We start from the raw sequence: 18,906 nt of genomic DNA on the forward strand, positions 1-18,906 counted from the left end.
GAAACTGCACTCTTAAGTCAATGCAATGCGGCATTGGTCCAAGAGGTTTTATTACCAGGGCATGCTTACCTCCCAATTTTTTCATGGTGCATGTATAATAGTTTCCGTACAACTTTTTCTTTCTGCCTAGTTCGATGTGGAATTTCATTGATTTTTGAAGAAAAATTTGCACTTTAAATGAAGTGAAGAAGGGCTGAACTGACCACAAAGATGCCACATGGGTTTCTTTCTGTTCAGTCCGCAGACCCCAAAGACTGACTTAGAGAATGACGATTACACTGTGGCGAGACGTGAATGATCGATTAACGATATTTCCCAATTCGGAGCTGTGAAAAAAATCGATTATTCGGGTGCTCGTTGCGAACACACTGTTTACCGATCTTTTTCCATAGGTTTAAATGGCACATCAATCGATATATCGTGAAGCACGCCGCGTCACTGGTTCGCAGGACCACCACCGTGATTCCGAATATCGGCAATTCGCCCCCGCTCGCGTTAGTCAACAAATCAAGATTTATCGCGCGCTGAAATAATGTTCGATTCGTGTCGTGTCCCGCGCGGTGGCGGGGGAGGGGGGGGGGGTTGGACCGATTGATTGAGTGGAGTCGGGGTCCAGAGCTCTGCAGTCCCGAGGGATCGGGAGCAAAGGGAGGGGGGCTCGTCAGATGATTCGGTGATTGTGTATTCAATTCGGGTCACCGGGGGAGACTGCCGGTTGCCAAGTCTGGAAAAGTCAGGGAGTTTTCTTTGAAAGTGAGAAAATTCTGAGGAATTTTCTAGACTCAGAAAATCTGTAAAACAAATCAAGTGTTTTAAACGATCTGTGAAAATTTCAAGATTTTTCACCGTCCCTGGCCAAATGCATCTCGAAAAATATACAATGAACTATTCTTGGAATTTTACCCAAATTTTAAGTAATTCAATGTGTTGCAATCTGATTCTTACAATATCTGATTCTTGCATACCTCACGGCTTGGCCGATCATGAAACGCACCTGAATCCGTTTGACTAACAGTAATATAGGTCTTCGCAAATGATTTGAAAAGTGCACACTGCGTCCAGTATAGAGTAAAGTGTGCTAGATTTCCTCGAGGAATCAGTCAGAGAAAAATTTCAACTTGGTGTGGGAAACTTGGAAAAGTCGGGACAATTTTTCTCCAAAATTGACAAGGAAACCCCGTAAAAACAGAGTTGGAGCGTCAAATAAGAGGAAGTTCTAAAGTGCCCTTTGCCTCCTCGACTAGAAATTTTGGCCAAGAAAATGTCATTCGATGAGATTTTTGTGTTGTGTGGCGTGTACCCTTTGACTCTTTCGGATAGTATTTCCTCACATCCTTCTTCCCGGAGGTTCATCATCCAATAACTCATTCGACTTTCCCGGTCACACCACAGGGTAAAATCAGGGACGAGTTCTATAGGACGTCCCACTGCCGTGACCAGCCGATCGCAGCGCCATCCAGCGTAGGATCCCCGTAAACTCGGAGGGGACCCCCCCCCGACCTCGTAAAAAGCTTGAAAAAACGGGAAAGCTCGGTAGTTTGCTTATTGTTTTGGGTGGTTTCCTGCCCGATCTGGTGAGGACGCGAGTCGTGCGGAAGTGAGAGTTCGGTTCGGAGGGAAAGGGAAGGAGGCATTGTAAGTAGGGGTGAAGCGGGAAGCTGTAAAAAAGTTGAGCCTCTCCGATGGTGGTCGCGTCGTGTCTTATCTCGCGTCTGCCTTGAATGCAAATGCTGCCCCCTCCGAAACGGGTTGCCAGCCTGAAAGATTATCCCGCCGTTGACTCCACGAGGTTTTCGCAGGGTCCTTGGGGTAGGGGCACCGTGGTTAGCGGTAGAGGGATGATTAGGCAGCCTCGGTGGCTCTCCGATCGAAAAGAAAGAAAATGGGATGGAGAGGATACTTGTGTTTTTGCTGATTTCAAATTTAAAATTTTATCAATAATTAGGGGGCAATCCCCCTTTTTTTCAATCTTAGGAGATCTAGCGCTGTAATGTTATGTGAAAATAATTTTTAGGAGGCTCTATTTTGTTTTTGTTTTTTTCAATATCGAGATATTCAGCGCTGTAAATGTTATGTGAATTAAGCATTTTCATGAAAAATCATGCGAAAAAGATCTTTGAAACGCCGTATGATATGAATGTTCAAAACCCCTGAAAATTTATGGAATTTTGAAATCCTACAAAGCTTGTCATCCCCTTCTAGCAGACTCATTTGAGTTTCCTTTCGTTCGTCTTTTTCAAAATTGTTTTAATGCTCTTGCAGTGTAATGTAAGTCATCTTTTTTTCCCTTTCGCTAGAGATGTTTTTTCTTGCTAATGTGTCCGTTGTTATCTTCTTGAACGAGCGTAACAATAATATTGGCAGTGAATTCGCCTTTCAAATCAACTGCACTTGATTGGCAGTATAATCACAGGAAAATTTTCATGAACCGAATGAGAAAAAAAGTGGAAAAGCGGAACCTTTCATTGTTTGCCAACGCTCAAGAAAAATCTTTTATTGAGTTCTCGAATTCATTTTCGCGATAAGTTTGTTTTTCTCGCCCGTCTTTCGTTTTCATCCTGTCTTCTTCCCTCCAAGCAACTCATCTCCTTGTTTGGTCCTCTCTTTTGAAACGATTTACCTTCGTCTCTCTCGAGTGTCTCTGTTTTCTTTGAGGTTCTTCTCGTTCAGTTTTCCTGGAGGCAGTCAAATGAGTCCACGCCTTCATGTTCGAATAAAAGAAGATACGTATATTTCAGTGGCGTGGCGTGCTTTGCGATATATCGATTGCTCTTCCATTTAAACCCGTGGAAAATAATCGATGAACAGGGTATTCGCAACGATTACCTTAATAATCGATTCTTTACCATAGCTTCAAATGGGGAGAAATCGATAATCGATCATTCACGCTTCGTCATTGTAACGGGGAACTTCTTAGGATCAATTCCGTTTGATCAAATCGTTCAGGATTTTATTTGCTCCTTCTTCTCCATGGTTAATAAGAATAACACAAGGTACTTTTGAGGCCCATAGATTTTATCGAATCTGCCCGAAACTGTCTCATTAACATAAATTTATGAATATCGACGGACATGTGTCGAAGGGTTTCTTTGATTGTAAGAGGGGTTATCAAAGATGCTGATCATTCAGGTTGACAGCACATCACGAGCTTTTACAGACTTATACGTGCTAATTTGTTCATTTTCCTCTTCAGATAAAGGAAACATCAGACATATCGCAAAGAAAATGAGAAAAATTGAACGAAGAATATTTCGAACTTTTACTAGTCCATGTATGTCCTTCAATGCAACTAATTTTTTTGTTAAAAAATTTAGGAGAATGTCAGGAATTCAAACGATTCGGTTGTTTTAGCAAAATATTCAAATTTGTCGATTCGCAGAAACGTGTGATTTGCTATCCGTGAACGAGTGCAAACACCTCTGACCGCACCCACGTTCTGTGGTTTAAAAAAATTCAAATTTTATGTTGATCGAAAAATAGCATATTGATACTTGCCGTGTGTAATTAAACAACGATGATGCATTCAATCAATAGTGTGTCATTCTCTTTGGCGGATAATTCGGAAAATTTTTTATGCGTTTTTCGCCCGTTGAACAGGACTGATTGTTGAATCGATCAAAATCAATGTATCCATGGGATCTTACACAATTTATCGATCAGTTTTATTCGATGAAGATCCAACCATTTGTAACAGCAGAGCCAGTACTACACGGCCCCTAAGAGACTTGTGCTGATGCATTTACATCAGAAATCCTATATAGGCCCTCCGCAAGGATGATTTCAATATCAACAGCCCTTAAAATGTATGAACGGAGCAGGATGATCTCTCGATCGATCATCCCCTTCACCGCGTTTTATGTCCTATCAGATTATCGGGAGATTAATCTCGTCGGCATGCAATTCGACCCGAAAGGGGTGGAAGTAAATATTGACGCTCGGGTCCCAAACTTATCGGCTGGGGTTTCTTTCCTCGCCTTAGGACTCAAAAGCCTCGGCGCTTTCCGCAACTTATTTCCAATTTTCACCCCTTGAGGTACCATCGTTACGTGAGCTTCGAATGTGTGTCGGCCGAAGTAAAATCGTCCCCTTCAAGCGCTCCTAATGGCCCGGCGACAATCCTTCTGTGCCGAGGAAAAACACCGTATAATCATTCGAACCTTGCCAAATTTCCTTCAATAACGACGAAGTTTCTGGGAAACTTTCGAATTGATTTTGGGGAGACCGGGAATAAATACCGGTATTAAAAGTGTGCGGAAATCTCCTGAGGAATCTATGCTAAAAACCGGGAATTTCTGATTTTACAGCTCTAAGATCAATTATTTGCTAGTTTTAATTCTGGTTCTTGTTGACTAGGCTTTCAAGAACTAGACAAAGTATGAGATGCAGTATTCTTTTCCTGCATTTACGAGTAAGTTTTGTATTTCCTGAGAGAATCTTTATAGGCCTTTATCTCCTCTGGACGTTTCATGGTATTTGTTTCAAAGAAAAATCTCGCTTCCGAAGTTGAGAAAAATATTGAGTTAGTCAGTACGAATCACAGTACCAAGTAGAGTCCTTGTGGAGTCCTAAGAGCGACAGCTCAGAGAAATTAATAAGATGTGTTATTTTACGGGGAAATAACCCAGAAGTTTCAATCTTACGATTAGAACTTGGGGAAAATTCCATGAAACGTCCCGTGAAGACGAAGCGTTAGGAAAATTGAAGAAAGTCTCAGGTTTTCAATTTTTCATCAAGTTTTTCCCCTTGGAAATCAGGAAAAATCATACAGAAAATGAAGAATACCAAGCACCATGCTTTTAGTTCAGTGTGTCCAAAACACAGCATGGCAGCATTTGAATTATGATACGGCGTTCTTCCTTACCGCAGCAGAATCGGTCATGAATAAAAGAAGTGAGCTCAACTCGTCAAGAGTTCAGAGCCTTAGCGGTCTGCTGAGAATGAGAAATCGCATAACTTCCGTAAGGAAATCCCACGGAGGGACGAGGTTTCTGCACTCAGCATGGCGGTGTGCCCCTGAGTGGTTAGGCCGTTAATCCCGAGGCATTCACATCGTCATTTCATATTCAGAAATATTCAGCGGTTCGCGGGACGCTAAATATTTGCCGGGTTCGGCCGCGGTGGCCGCGTAAGGGAGGATTGCAACTTCCCGCGTTGTCAGATTGGAGGTTCCCCATCGCGGAGTCTACCGGTCGGAAAAGTGAAAGGTCTGTAGTCTGCTAAGATCATGAAAAATTCCTTAAAAGCATGGTGTCTAGGACCGGAAAAAAACCTGACATTCTGCAGGGAATGAAAAATTCAGGAAAAATCAGGGAATGAAAAATTGAGGAGAAATCGGGGAATCAGCTCCAGAAATCGGAAATTTCTTCTTCCATCGCTTAGAGACCATTCCGTTTTCAGAGATGGTGGAATTTGTCGATACTTGTTTGTATTTACTATGAGTATTGTATCGGAGACGACAGTATCGACCTCCTGAATGACATATTTGAATCTTTGAATCATCATGATAATAGAAAAGCTTTCATTGAGCAGATAATGTAAACATCAGGGGCACTTTTGGAATTGAAAATTTGAATTTGCGCCAATAACCGGCCGAAATATGAAAGTAACTCGATAGTTTTCCTAAGAAAATCTTGGGGGTAGTAGGGGTAAACTTTGGTTTCTCATTAGTTCCTAAAAATCAACGATATGTGTTTTTACGCGCGGAAAAATAGCGGCTCCTCTATGGAAAATGAAGTCCACTCTCTATCACGTTTACGTTACTGGACAACGTTACTTTCATGGGGGGGGGGGGGGGGGAGAACGCTTTCTATGGCAACTGAATTCATTTTACCGGGCAACCTTACTTTTACGAGAGGAAAGAACGATTTCCAAGGTATTTATGCTTACGCTACCGGAAAATTTCACGTTTTACGCAAGGAAAAAGCGATTTTTTCCGGCGAACATGTGACAACGCCCCGGACCCTTTGAAAATAACTTCTCAAGCGCGTCTAATGCGAGTCAGCATAGCGTGATAACATCATTTTCAAGCTTTCTGCAGCTTTTGTCGTCCGGGCCTGGACAGGACACCACATCAGGGGGGGGGGGGGGGGCTCATTCCTCCGCTTCGGTTGCAAAGGAGACCGAGTGCTTTGCCTAAGATGGTAAAGGCGTGTCCGCGGTTGTGAAGTTTTTCGAAATTATTCTTTCTTGAACCTCCATGTTGTTTGGTGCACGACGTGGGACTTCCGTATGCTTAGCGCTGAAGTTCTCAAGTCTTAAACGTTGCTGTAATTAAAGTCACAGGCGACCCTCAGAAGCGATTCTTGCAAGTTGGCAACACTGTTTTTCCCGGTTGAATGAATGTTAAACAATCGATTCTAGGTGAGGACAGCCTGTTTAGCTAGAATCGATATATTTAGTGGATTTAAATGGAGTACTAACTGTGTTGCCACTTTCTTGTAATCAGTGTCGCAGGCAATGTAAAAATCCTGAACAGCAGTCACATTTTCTGAAGATCTGGTCGTGTTCGGGAAAAATAGAGGGATTTTTCAGATAACTAGGAAACGTCTGGTACGCATTGAAAAACCAGTGTGATTCCTGGCACATCCACAAAAGCACCTCCCTGCACAGGGAAACTAACGGCACATATGTCGCTTCTTGAATGAGCCAAAAATAGAATTTCCTTACTCTAAAATGTGGTCAAATTCATCAAAAGCGGTTAATGGTGTCAGATTCTCTACCAGTTTGATAGGTAAGCTAAAATGGAGCGCACAGGAGGAGCAACCTACAACAGCGGTATCTTTTTTTCCAAGTCAATAGAACTGGGGATAGAAAAGATGAGACAAATGTCACACAAGAGAACAGCACCATTCAACATAAATGTATGTGGTAACTAATGAGCCAACTGATGATTGATGCATTCAGGTTGAAACATGTCTCCTATTTTCTTTCCCCAGTGCTAACAAGACCTGGTCCCGACCTAAGCTTTATGATAGATTCCCCTTCAATTCGGGAGGTCGGCAAAAGTGGATGCATAGGAGCAGCAACAGTGGTATCCTTTTTCCGAGTCAATAACAAGACGATGGCGCGCGGTGTCCTATTTTCTTTCCCCAGTTCTAACAAGACCTGGTTCCGACCTAAGCTTTATGATAGATTCCCCTTCAATTCGGGAGGTCGGCAAAAGTGGATGTATAGGAGCAGCAAGAGTGGTATCCTTTTTCCGAGTCAATAACAAGACGACGGCGCGCGGTGTCCTATTTTCTTTCCCCAGTCCTAACAAGATCTGGTTCCGACCTAAGCTTTATGATGGATTCCCCTTCAATTCGGGAGGTCGGCAAAAGTGAATGCATAGGAGCAGCAACAGCGGTATCCTTTTTCCGAGTCAATAACAAGACGACGGCGCGCGGTGTTCCGGAATAAGCGGAAAAATCCCTCACGAGGAGAAACGCTCGGAGCCTCAGGTTAGCGCGTCGGTGAGCCGACTAACACTCGACTCGGCCAAAACCCGACGAGCTGTATTATGTATTTATAATACGTACATACGAACGGACGCCTAATGTATGCGCAAAACCCCTCACAAACACCTTTTTGTAACATCCCGAACATATTTACTTTTGATGAAGTAGGCAGCCAAGACCGGTGAAACGTCGGAGGGAAGGGAGGGGCGCGTAATAAATACACACACTCCGGGGTGGAAATATTAAGTGCTGAATAATTCCAACCTTTTCGCCCCCCGCCCCGCCCCGCCCGCCGCCCTTCTCGGGACTTTTCTTCAACCCGCGCGCGGGAGCCCTCGAAAAAGACTTAATTTCAATAATGGAATATTTACAGTTCGCCCCTCGCCTCGAGTAAAAAGCTCGGAGAGGGATATCGCGATATTATGCAAATGCTAAACCAACTTTTACCGCCGAAATATACGTCCGATATTATCCGGGAGCGCTCGTATTTCAACGACGCCCCCCGCCCCTCCGGAACGCTCCCTCGGGAACTTTTCCGCGCCCTTGCGAGAGCGCGCCCGGGATCCCGTTTAAAAAAACTAAGGGTCGATTGTTTTGTTTTATAAACACGCATAAATTGTGTAAGGAGGAAGACAAACACGGGAACAGCTTCGTTTTAATGGGATAAGTGTCGGGCCCCGTGTTGTTTTCAATCTTGGCGTTTTTCGTGTTGAGTTATCTCGCCCGCTTTTCGCGATTACACTTGTTTCACGCCGCGTTTTGTTTGCCCTCCTTCGCGGGGCGGTTCTGGCGCACAGTGAACCGAGTCAATGGGAGAGGTCAGACTTGTTTTAAAAACTTTAAAAGCGCGTATCTTCATCAACATGAAATGCTAATGGTTAAACGGTAGTTTCTTTGGTTTTCTCATAAAATTTTCTGTAAAAAGCACCCCTTAAAATTAAAATTGTGACGAAACAAACGCACAATTTTACAATTTTTGTAAAAAATTTCATGTCCAACTTCTTTCAAAGACTCGTTCCATTGTACGGCGTCGCGTAGTTAGCAAGTTTTTTGTTCGCCGCCCCCCGGAAGAGAAGTTTGTCGCGGCGGGAGTCGAGTGCTTGATAATAAGTAGTTGTTAATTTAATTTTACTTTTTAAAAAAAGACTCGCTATAAATTAAAACTGTTGGATATGTTCAAGCGGACGAAGAACAAATTACAAAGGGACGTCTCGGTCCATAATGCCTCTTCTTTGAACAAGCTTTTCAGACTTTCTTTACTTAAGAAAGGTTTTTCAGACGGTTAAACTTACAGCGCAGTCAAGATAGAAGCTCCTGAGAAGCGGTGGAAAGATTTAAGTTTTGTATAATCAGGGTGATCAGTCAATGGGATTCATTGAAAAGGTTTTTTGTCACGAAGGATAAATTAAGAAAAACCACTCGGATTTCGCGAAAGTTTGCAGTCACGAGAATTTTTTCCTTTGGAAGTATAAAATCGTCTCCTCCAGCGTCCTCCCTCAGATTCTACCCGTGATCGTAAAAAATTGGTTTTGGAAAGTATTGGAGTTACCAAAAGATGCTTTCCTCTGAACATTACTAATGAACTGAGAAATTTTGTCAGGCCGACATTTTCAATGACCTACGGGATCTACCCGCAGGGAAATCGGAGATAACTTAAAAAGCAGCAACTCTTGGGCTGAAAACTAGTATTCATCCTCCATTTCCCGTCATCGGAGGTGACCTGATATCCACTCTTAAAAATCTGACAGAAATCCACAGGGGGTCAAAAATTCCTGAAAATCATTAAAAATTACGGGGTTTTCCGGACATTTTTGCGGAACGGATGTTTCCTAGATCTTCTGAACCCTTCATACCCCTTCCCTCGACTTCGGAACCGCTCGAGTCGAGTACTTTCCAGAGTTATTCACTTCGGCCCGTAGTCGTATGCACTACTCCATTTTTAACTACCAAACTCAACTCCGGGCCTGTTTCTAACAGTGCTCCCCTCGACGAGAAGTTTTCGACCCCCGGATCCTCTTCGAAAAGATGCGGAATACGTCCCCGATTCATCTTATCCCATTCAGGAGAAGTAACGATTCTGAAAGCAGTCGAATCCGCGAATAAATCCACTCTCCCCGAAAGGAACGTCTTGAATTCGAATTATCCTCGTAATTTTTCCGCGTCGCAGCGGGCACGTTCAGGTAGGCCGTAATTGGGACTCGGACGCGTCCCTCGGGACCTCCCGCCGTCCCCGAAAACGAAAACAAAAACAAAGGCGCCGCCCTAACCTATGAAATATTCATGCCGCCCGTCCGCGTTCGTCGCCGCGTAATTATGCGTTACGCGGACCGGAGAACGTGAGCCCTCTACAGCATTACACTATACGAGAAACAGGGCTCATGAGAAAGTGCAGTTGTGTGGAGCGAAAAATTACGCCGTCGTTAAGTCGTTAACGCAAGAGCGTACGGGATGAGCCGTATTTTCCGTATGACTCTATACATTCCAGGGCTCACTTTATAATGGAGTTGGGTGCTTACGTCGACGGAGCGACTAAATTACCGCGGATCCGCGAGGCAAAGAACTCGATGAATGGGATAATCCGCTCGGATATAATGACGGGATCATCGTCGATACCGATTCATCACCGGCCCCTGGGGGACGGGGAAGGGGGGGGGGGGGTTCAATCAAGTACCAATTATTTCGCTGCAGCTCGACGAGACTCCCAAGCGTTCCTGTCGGATCGGAGATGAGTCATTCAGGAGCGCTGGTGACCTGGAAGGACGGCGATACGGAGGAATTTTCACGGGAACGATTTCGTTTGTGCGTTCTGGAAGTTTTTCTATCTGGAAAATCCGGGAGAAGTAATTGTCTTATCGAGTCACGCAATGTACGGACGAAAAACTGACTATGGTTGTTTAGGTTACACTGGAAAAAAAAACACATTGAATCTAGAGTCCAGGCTTTGAAAACATTGACAAGAAAAAATACTCTTGAATCAGTCAGATTTAAGCTTAAATCAAAAGGAAATCCGCTCAAATTAAGAGGCTTGGTTCTTGATTTAAGCTTAAATCTGATTGAATCAAGAGTATTTTTACTTGTCGATGTTTTTAAGAGTCTGGACTCTAGATTCAATGTGTTTTTCCTCCGGTGTACTGATAATTTAGGATCCCTAGCGGTCTGGAAAACTTGGAAAAAATGTCATCGGAATAAGTCAGGAAATTACCCAAGAGTGTAAAAATGTGTAGAAGTCTTTTACTGACTAAAAATCGGAAGAAAAAAGTACGATCCCCATTGATAAACCTTTCGATTTTGTCCACTTGGTTCTCCTGCTACCAGTGCAGAACCGATAGATCTTGGGGGTCATTCATAAATAACTTAACGCATAACGCTGTAATCAGGGAGGAGATTGAGGAGAGCGTTACGCGACAGGAACCTACGTCACAAAAGCGTCACGTAAAATGAAGGTGGGGGAGGGCAGAAAAATCCAAAATTTAGACATTAATCTAATTCGACAAATTCTGGCAAATTTTAGACGTATTTTTAGAACAGCCCCCGGCATAGATGACAAAAGTGGACGCTGCATCTAATTCAGACTCAAGTATACTTTTTCCACGGAAAAAGTTCGGCAAAAATGTCAGTTTCATCTCAAAAACTTGGAAATATTTTCCGAGATCGGCTGGGAACTCTGAAATTGTCTACAAAATTGCGTATTCTGAGCAGCTATGCAAAGCATCTACGTCGTTTCAACAAAAAAAGCCCACATCGCAAGGGGAGGACCCAAAGAGATAGTTTCAGACATCGGTGATGCTGTCATCGCGGTCTTTCAGCCATCTACTAAAAAGTGAACCATTCACTGTTCTACCGTGCTTAGGAAAAACGCCGTATGAACCTTCAGGCGTCGCCAAATTTCCTTCGACAAATCGCGAATTTTCGGGAAAATTTGTAAATATTTTTCCTCCAATTTTTCAGATAATTTTGTTCGCTTTTTTACCTAAAGCTCCTGAAAATTTCAAGGGAAAATATTTCTAGCGTTCCTAAAAAAAAAAAAAAAACGTTTTATCGAAGTAAATTTGGCAACTCTTGAATGTTCATACGGCGTTTTTCCTTAGTACAGCAGTGTTGCTTTAGCAAAAATTTCCAAGCCCCATCCAAGGAGATCGCGCACCGTCGGAACTCAACTGCCGAAGAATAAGGGATCGAGAATGATTTGATAAGTGTCTGTTTACTTTCGATCTGCATACCGGGTCTTCATTATTCCACGCGCACGACAAATGAACACGTTTTGTCCAAAAGGATGCACGTCGATTCCTAGATGAGCCCTGAAACACGAGCCCTATCACACAGCCAAGGATCATGTGAAATTGGACTTGTTTCCTTTTATAAACAACTTATTCAAATGCCTTCCGCAACAAACACGCATCGAACGTGACAGAAAAAGTTGCGTCGAAATTCCCAAGCGACCGGGAAGGGTCCTTGCGCCCTCTTCATTTGGGGTCTCGGTTTAATTGACTGGAAGAATAACGGAGGGATTTGAGGGATTATGTCATTCGTGTCCCTCCGGGGCTTGTATCATTACACGAGTTGGAGGGCTCGCGAAACGTTTTGTTTGCTAACTGGTTTGCATCCTCAAGTGCGCAGCTGCCTTCGCGCTAAACGCTACTCCTTTTGCGGAGATCACTCCGGTTGAGGTTTCGGAAGAGGTCGACTCGCTAATGGAGATATCTCCGAGGGTCCGGATTTTGATCGATTTCGGGTTGATAATGGGCCTTTGCTTGTTTGACATAAATAAATATGTCCTGGTTTTATTCGTTACGCTTTGTGATGACATTATGATGCGCCATCAAAAATACGCATGAAGAAAAATAGAGCGTTACCGGTTCCTACCACGATATTTTAAAATATTTTAATGTCCAATCTCAATGTCGTCACCTGCCGGCCGAAGTATCACAGGCGGCAAGCGACTTTTAGAAATTTCCGCCACCTTTTTATTTTTTACAGAGAAATCGTTCAACGAAGCTGTCCGAAAATGTCACAGAATTTTCTTTGTGCTGCCGATAAAATTCAGTGAAATTTTCAAATAGATGCAACCGAAAATTTCTCTGCTAAAAAATACATCGGCGGCGGAAATTTTGAAAAGTCGCATGACGCTTGTGATAATATTGCCGGAAGGTGACGATGTGTGTTCTCCTTCATTTGAGCGAGTATGCAATCCGCATTCCTAAGAGTTCGAATAGTGGTATTACTCATCACGGCACTGTGGAGGTATCTTGCGAGGCATTCCTTTTTTTTATCCCGCGTTTCTTTTTATTCCTCCATATTTATCATTTCCTCTCTATTTCAAGGTAGCAACAGTCGGAGAAAAACAGGTTAAAGTCAGGGAATTTTTATCATTTAGAGACAAGATTGCACTAGACCTCTCCAATAATAATCAAAGGATTTCTCTCCTAGGTGGAGTCAGGGAAATCCTTGTTAGAAAGCAATAATTCGTAACATCTGAGGCACCTTCTGTGGTATAAAGTGCGAATGTCTGCAGGTGTCAGAAGTAGCATAGAAGGAAACATACAGAGTGAAAAACTGAGGGTATTAAAACTGACGGTCGTGGAAGCAGAATTAATCTTAAGTAGCAGTTTGCTTTGACTAGATTCATTTAGGTGAAAAATTATACGCCCATTTTTCAAATATTATTTGTTTCTTTGATAAATCTACCGAAAGCCAGAATTCTTTTCCGCAATTTTCTCTGATTTTAAGTTGAACCCTTAGGCTCTCTAAAGAGCAACGATTATGAATTGTCCTCGAAAAATATGTACGTTAGAGCGCAAACAAGACTTATTTAAAGTACATAATTATATTTCAAATATGACGAGGACTTATTTTCAATCCGAATTCCTGACGAGCCTTAAGAACATTAAGCTCTGAAATTGAAAGCTTTACCGTTCCCGAGTGGCGTTCCTGCGCAATTCGCCGGCTAAGCCGTCTATTTATGTGTCGGTAATACCCGTCAAATGGCTCCGTAAAGACGTCGAGCGCTGAGCCACCAGACGACACGAATTGCGAATTCAATTTAAGCAAGTTTAAAAGTTAATAAAAATACAATTTTATTCGACGACCCGCTAATAGAGGGCTCCGGGGCTCATGCCGAACGGAATAGAGATGGCATGAAACGAGCATTTGCATAAGAACCCGATAACGAGCATAATTAGAGTTGCTCCAGGAGTTTATTTTCGTGTTACAGTAGTTTTTACTGTCTCGGCTCTCAAGCGCTCCGCGTAATCTCCTCGGAGTGAAGTATTAAACTTGAAGTGAGTCAATAGGCTAACGTGGCAGCCGAATAGGAGCGATTACGGGAGGAATAACTTTTTAAGTTCTGTTTAAGCGCTGCTTTACTTTCGAAAGTTGAAAGGAATTTGAAAAGCCCGCAACTGCGAAGTTCCGCCACCCTTAGGAAAAACACGGGATCAACATTCAGATTTTACCCCTGGATGAAACATCTAATTTTAATGAAATCTGTTTGGAAAATATTTTAAGTGTTGTGTTCTGTAATTCAGTGATGTTCTTTCGACGTATATTTCGATTTTACGCCATCAGTTTCGAAGAAAAACTATCAAGTATGACTTGCTCGATAGTTTTTTACAGTTTTTATTATTTTATTTCTTGCAGTTTTACGACAGATTACCAAATTTTTAATAATTCTATATGCATTTGAAATTAATTTTACGTTTATATCAGTGAAGTTGGGTGTTTCAGCTTATTTTAAAGTCTATCGAAAGGCTCCTATCGAATCCGAAGGACAAAAATATGAAAACCAGCCCAAACACTCTCCGGTTATTTTGTTGGTAGGCGGTACTATCTTACAGTTCTCGATCTTTTCGTAATTTAAAAGTCGGTACAGTTTATTCTCTTCCTTCTTTGAACTCACTACTGGCGATTGAAATCGACACCCCCCCCCCCCCCCTTGTATGCTCACCCGTCTTTCATGTCCGAGAAGAATCAAGAAGCATACCATTTAATGCGTGAACTCACGTAAGGCGCGCCATACAACTATATCAACTCCCCGGAGCTCAAATTGCATAAGCACCGGAATGAAGGAGAATCATGTCTCGTGCCCGCTCAGCGCTACCTCCATAAAACCGTAGCTTAATCCACCGGGTAAATCTGTAACTCACCAGAGTACGCTCTTTTTTATCGACTCCTTCAACAGTTCAACCGAACAATGTGTCGCCTCTTCGCCCCCGAGATAAAGTGTCGGAGGGGGGGGGGGGGAGGGTTAAACTGGAAACAATTCCAACGAAATCACGTCGATGGACACCGTCCAAGTTTCGGCCGTCCGCGGCGTCGTCGGACGTTTTTATGACACTTTTCGTCCCGCCGTCCCTCCACCCACCCCAACCCCCCTCCCCCCTGCGATCGGGAATCGTAACCGAGCATTGATTGGGTCGTTTTTCTTCGGCACCTTTCGAGAGGCGAAACTCCCCACTTATAAAACCGTTTTCCACCCCGCCCCCCGGTTACGTCCCTTCCGTAATCGGGATTTATTGTTACAGGAGCTTTTCTTTTTCCCGGGGATCCGGTCCCCCCGCCCCCCAACCCACCCTTGTCCCCTCGATCGACTCCCCCGGCGCGGGCTTTTGGCAGCGCTCCGCTACTGAATGTCTATTAAATCGTGTCTGCGCATTGCGGTAATTTCGTGGTTTCAATTCCTCCCTAGAAATCCACGGATCAAAGATCGTTCAAATGAGCATTTTTTTCTACGTTCGCTGCAACTGTTGAACGATGGTTTACGATGATCCGGAGGGAGCGTATTGGAAGGAATAGGAATTCTGGTCTTATATTGAATTGTTCCTGCGATGGATTTTCTTGTTTTGTAGTCGTGGATTTATAACAATGGCTTAAAAATCACCGTGTCTTTTTCTGGAATTAATTCGGTTAGAAATATGCGATAGTGCTCACGGCTTGAGTGACCTGGAAAAATCCTTAGAGCATTTTTTGTCTGCTGGGAGAATACTCTGTGAAGTTTTGGTCGATATTACATCCAGAATCCTACGTGTTACGTATGTATTTTTGTCCATTTTGTAGGCAAAATTTTCAACTAAGCTATATTCGTTGAGTTGGATTTAAAAATCAAATTTTGATATTTCAGCGGATATCTCTCTTCTCCACCCCCATAGAATAAGTTGCTAGGCGATTAGTGCTCTTGTTTGTGCCTGTAAAGGGCGCAACACTGCATAATACAGGGTCTTCTTAAAGTTCGGCTCCCTCTCGTTAACTTTTGAACGGACTTAGAAATACGAAACTTTAGGGCTATTTCTAGGTCAATGTAGTCTACTTTTTGACGTATCGAAAACTTTCATGCGGCGCCTCTGGGTGCTTAGGTGGCCCCTTACTCACAATTGTCCAACGGCAATCCCTCTTTTTTGACATACCATTGCAAAAGACGTCATTAATAGAGGCGTTTTCTAACACGAGTATATTGCAGTGCGATAATGTTGGAAGCCCCGACTCACGCTCGCGGGTCGACCGCACGTTCCCGGTAGTTCCTCCCGATGCTCCAGGAGTGCCGACGACATCGTCGCTCCGCGGGCTCGTCACCCCCTCCCCCCGTCGCGACGACTGCGGCCGCGGGCCGGCAGACAGAGCGTCTCGGTGCACCGCGCCGCGCCGCGTTGCCATGGCTGCGCGCGCAGGGCGCGTTCCCTAGCAACTGGTCCCCGCGACGACGACGGCAGACGGCCTCCCCTCCGCCGCGCCGCGACGCCCCCCTCTCCCCGCCGCGCGCCACGCTGCAAGTGCACCGAGCTCCGGCCCGTCAGTCTGTGAGTTTCCGCGCGCCCCGGACCACGTGCGCGCTCTCTCCCGGCCCCGAGTGCGAAACATCGTCACCGCCAACTGGATACCTCCTGTGTGTGTGTTCCGTGGATCGTGCCTAAGTTCCGTTTCCTCGAGTGTGAAGCCTACGCCGAAAGTGCAGCTTGTACAAAGCTCGGTGTGTTGTGAGCTCGGCCTGTTACCCCCGCCCGGTCGGCGGGAGCGTGCCGCCCTGAAAAGTGTGAGGTTAGAAAATCAATACGCGAATGGGATTTTTATTTATTTTTTAAAGCTCTCCGCGCCGTGTCTTGGAGGAGATTACGGCTGACTACGCGCTTTTTTTTTCTCCGCGGCGCTCTTCTATTTACTTTTGTTTCGAGCTTTCCGTAACTTTTCCACCCTCCGGTCTGGCCGCTGCCGTTTGATTGTTTATTTTCACCCCCCCCCCCTCCGCCAGCCCTCCCTCCTCGGTTTGCGAAAGCTTCGCTTTCGCTATTATAACTTCATACTTCGCCTCGCTCCCAGAGCGGAGGAGAAAATCTTCCCTTTTAATTTTGCAAGAACTCTTTCGCGCGGCGATAATTTATTCATGAGCCGGCTCTTATCTCTCCTTGTTCGTTTTATTCCCTAACTTATTTACCAGGGAGTTCTCTCCCCCCGCGCCCGGACCAATTTATTTTCACTTTAAAGTCCGCGATAAACGGATCTCTGTCGCGCGGAAGCTTCTTTTTATTTACTTTTTTCCGCCTCCCGCAAGTTTTTCAGTCCCGCTTTTTCATTCCTCTCGACAGCTGACATCCTTCGAATCATGCTTTTTACCCCTTGAGAGTCGACCTGCTCATCTTTTTCTGCCGGCGCGTTTTTTCCCTCTTCTGTCAGGATCTAAAACGCCCTCTCTCTCTTCTCTCTCTTGTTAATGATTAGGCTCTCACTGTATTACCCTCTGAAAAAGAAAGAAAGAAATCGTTGACCCATCATTGAATGAAAGCAGCTAAATTTCCTTTCATTTCGTATATAATAATACAATTTTGTTTTGGCACTTTTTTTTTATAAGAAGCTCAATTAAGTCGGGATATTAAAATAATTACTCATTTATCAGCAAAGGTCTGATTTTCAATTACTTTTTGAGTGTCCAAAACAGAATGAGCTGTTGGCCAGGCAAGCGTGCTGAAAGAACTTAAGTCCCTAATGTGGAATGGACCCGAAAACCAAGGGGTTTTTCACGCTTTTGCAATTAGAAAACTCGTGTGATACAGCCCCTACATGAGAATTCTATCTGTTGGATTCGGAATGCTCTCTCAGTAACCATTCAGTTCTTTCCATTAGCCTTTAGGACGCGAATCACACCTCTAAATATTACCTGCGACGGTTGAACCTCACTAAGCAGAATGGTTAATCTACTTATTGAGATTTGAGAAGACACGTATCTGCTCGAGCGTAACAATATGGCGAACGCTTTTTATCTGAAATCTCAAAGTAGATGGAACCTTTCTGCTTAATGTTGTTCAAATGTAACCTTTCTCGGTTGTGCGTGCCGCGAATTTCAAAGTTTTACTTTTTTCTTTAGGATCAGTGCCACCAACAAGTGAAGTTTCGGAAGTGCTCCATCGTTGGAAATCCCTCCTCGACGCAGCATTGGATAACCTGCTGAATTTTCACAGTCCTCCCTTGGAGTTTAACTTGTGTTGATTTTGGTGCCTATTTGTGTCGTCTTATATTTGCGACCCGATACTTTGGTTCCTGTGATTCTCTCGCGAGTGTCGGAGGTTGTAGTGTCGACGAAAGTAGTGTCGGAGGTCTAAAACCGTGACGCTGAAGCTAGAAGAGTCGAACCGCCATGAGAAGAAAGAGAAAGAAAAGATCGTAGCCAACGGCGGCGACAAAGCCATGGTCGAGTCGACGGAGGGGGGCGCCGACCCCCTGGCAGCCACCATCAACAACAACAATAACAGCATCGTCGTCAACAACAACGTGCCGAAGAAGGAGAAGAAAGCCAGGGCCAAGGCGACGGTGGCGCCCTCTGTCGGAGTGCCGTCGGACAAACCGATCGAGCTGTGCGTCAGGAAGCCCAAAGCTCGGAAATCCTCTACGGTAGGTTTCTGGTGTTCGATGCACCTTTCAATGTTGATTGTCGATAGGTGATACTAGGGGGCTACGCCCCCTGGCCGCTACGCGGCCCAACCCCCTGAAGGCGCTCCGCGCCATCAATGGGCCGCTTCGCGGCCCTATTTTTACCCTCCTATCAGTGTTAGTTTTATTTTTCCCCTAAACAATTACGATATGAGGTATACTTTAATTTTAAACTTTACATAAAATTACTTTAAAATTTAAAGGACGCGTTTTGGAACGACTGCTTGATGAAATATTGCAGTAAAACAATGAGCTATGGTAGTCAGGTAATTGGTAATAATTAAGATATCGGGGGTCGGGGATCGAACCCACATCGAATTCCAGGTGGACGTAACCGACGTCTTAGACGACACGGCCACCGCTCCACATGAGATTGCTAGCGCGAATCTTGTGTAGATAAGTGTAAAGCTGATGCGCAGGCTACCCATCTACTGCGCAACCTCCTCGACCACTGCGCATCCTCCCGCGCATAGCGGTAGCAGTACCGGAGCATTCTGTAAACTCACTCACTTTTATAACGTGATTTTAAAAAAAACCTGGGTCCTTTTTCCAAAATCTG

General features: G+C 44.3%; 1 protein-coding gene across 2 annotated transcripts in view; it reads left to right on the plus strand.

Moving 5' to 3' along the window:
• LOC109031843 (uncharacterized) overlaps nucleotides 1–18,906 on the plus strand; it is a 381,329-nt gene that overhangs the window by 225,661 nt on the left and 136,762 nt on the right. The window contains exons 1-2 of one of the 2 annotated variants that reach the window (XM_072300834.1): nucleotides 16,239–16,463; nucleotides 17,785–18,308. The exons of the other annotated variant lie outside the window; for it this stretch is intronic. Coding sequence (XP_072156935.1) covers nucleotides 18,105–18,308 — 204 coding nt within the window. The 5' untranslated portion in view covers nucleotides 16,239–16,463; nucleotides 17,785–18,104. Of the gene's footprint in view, nucleotides 1–16,238; nucleotides 16,464–17,784; nucleotides 18,309–18,906 lie in introns of those variants that run through there. 2 annotated transcript variants of the gene reach the window in all.

This window comes from Bemisia tabaci, chromosome 5, assembly GCF_918797505.1.
Source record: "Bemisia tabaci chromosome 5, PGI_BMITA_v3".
Classification (NCBI taxonomy): domain Eukaryota; kingdom Metazoa; phylum Arthropoda; class Insecta; order Hemiptera; family Aleyrodidae; genus Bemisia; species Bemisia tabaci.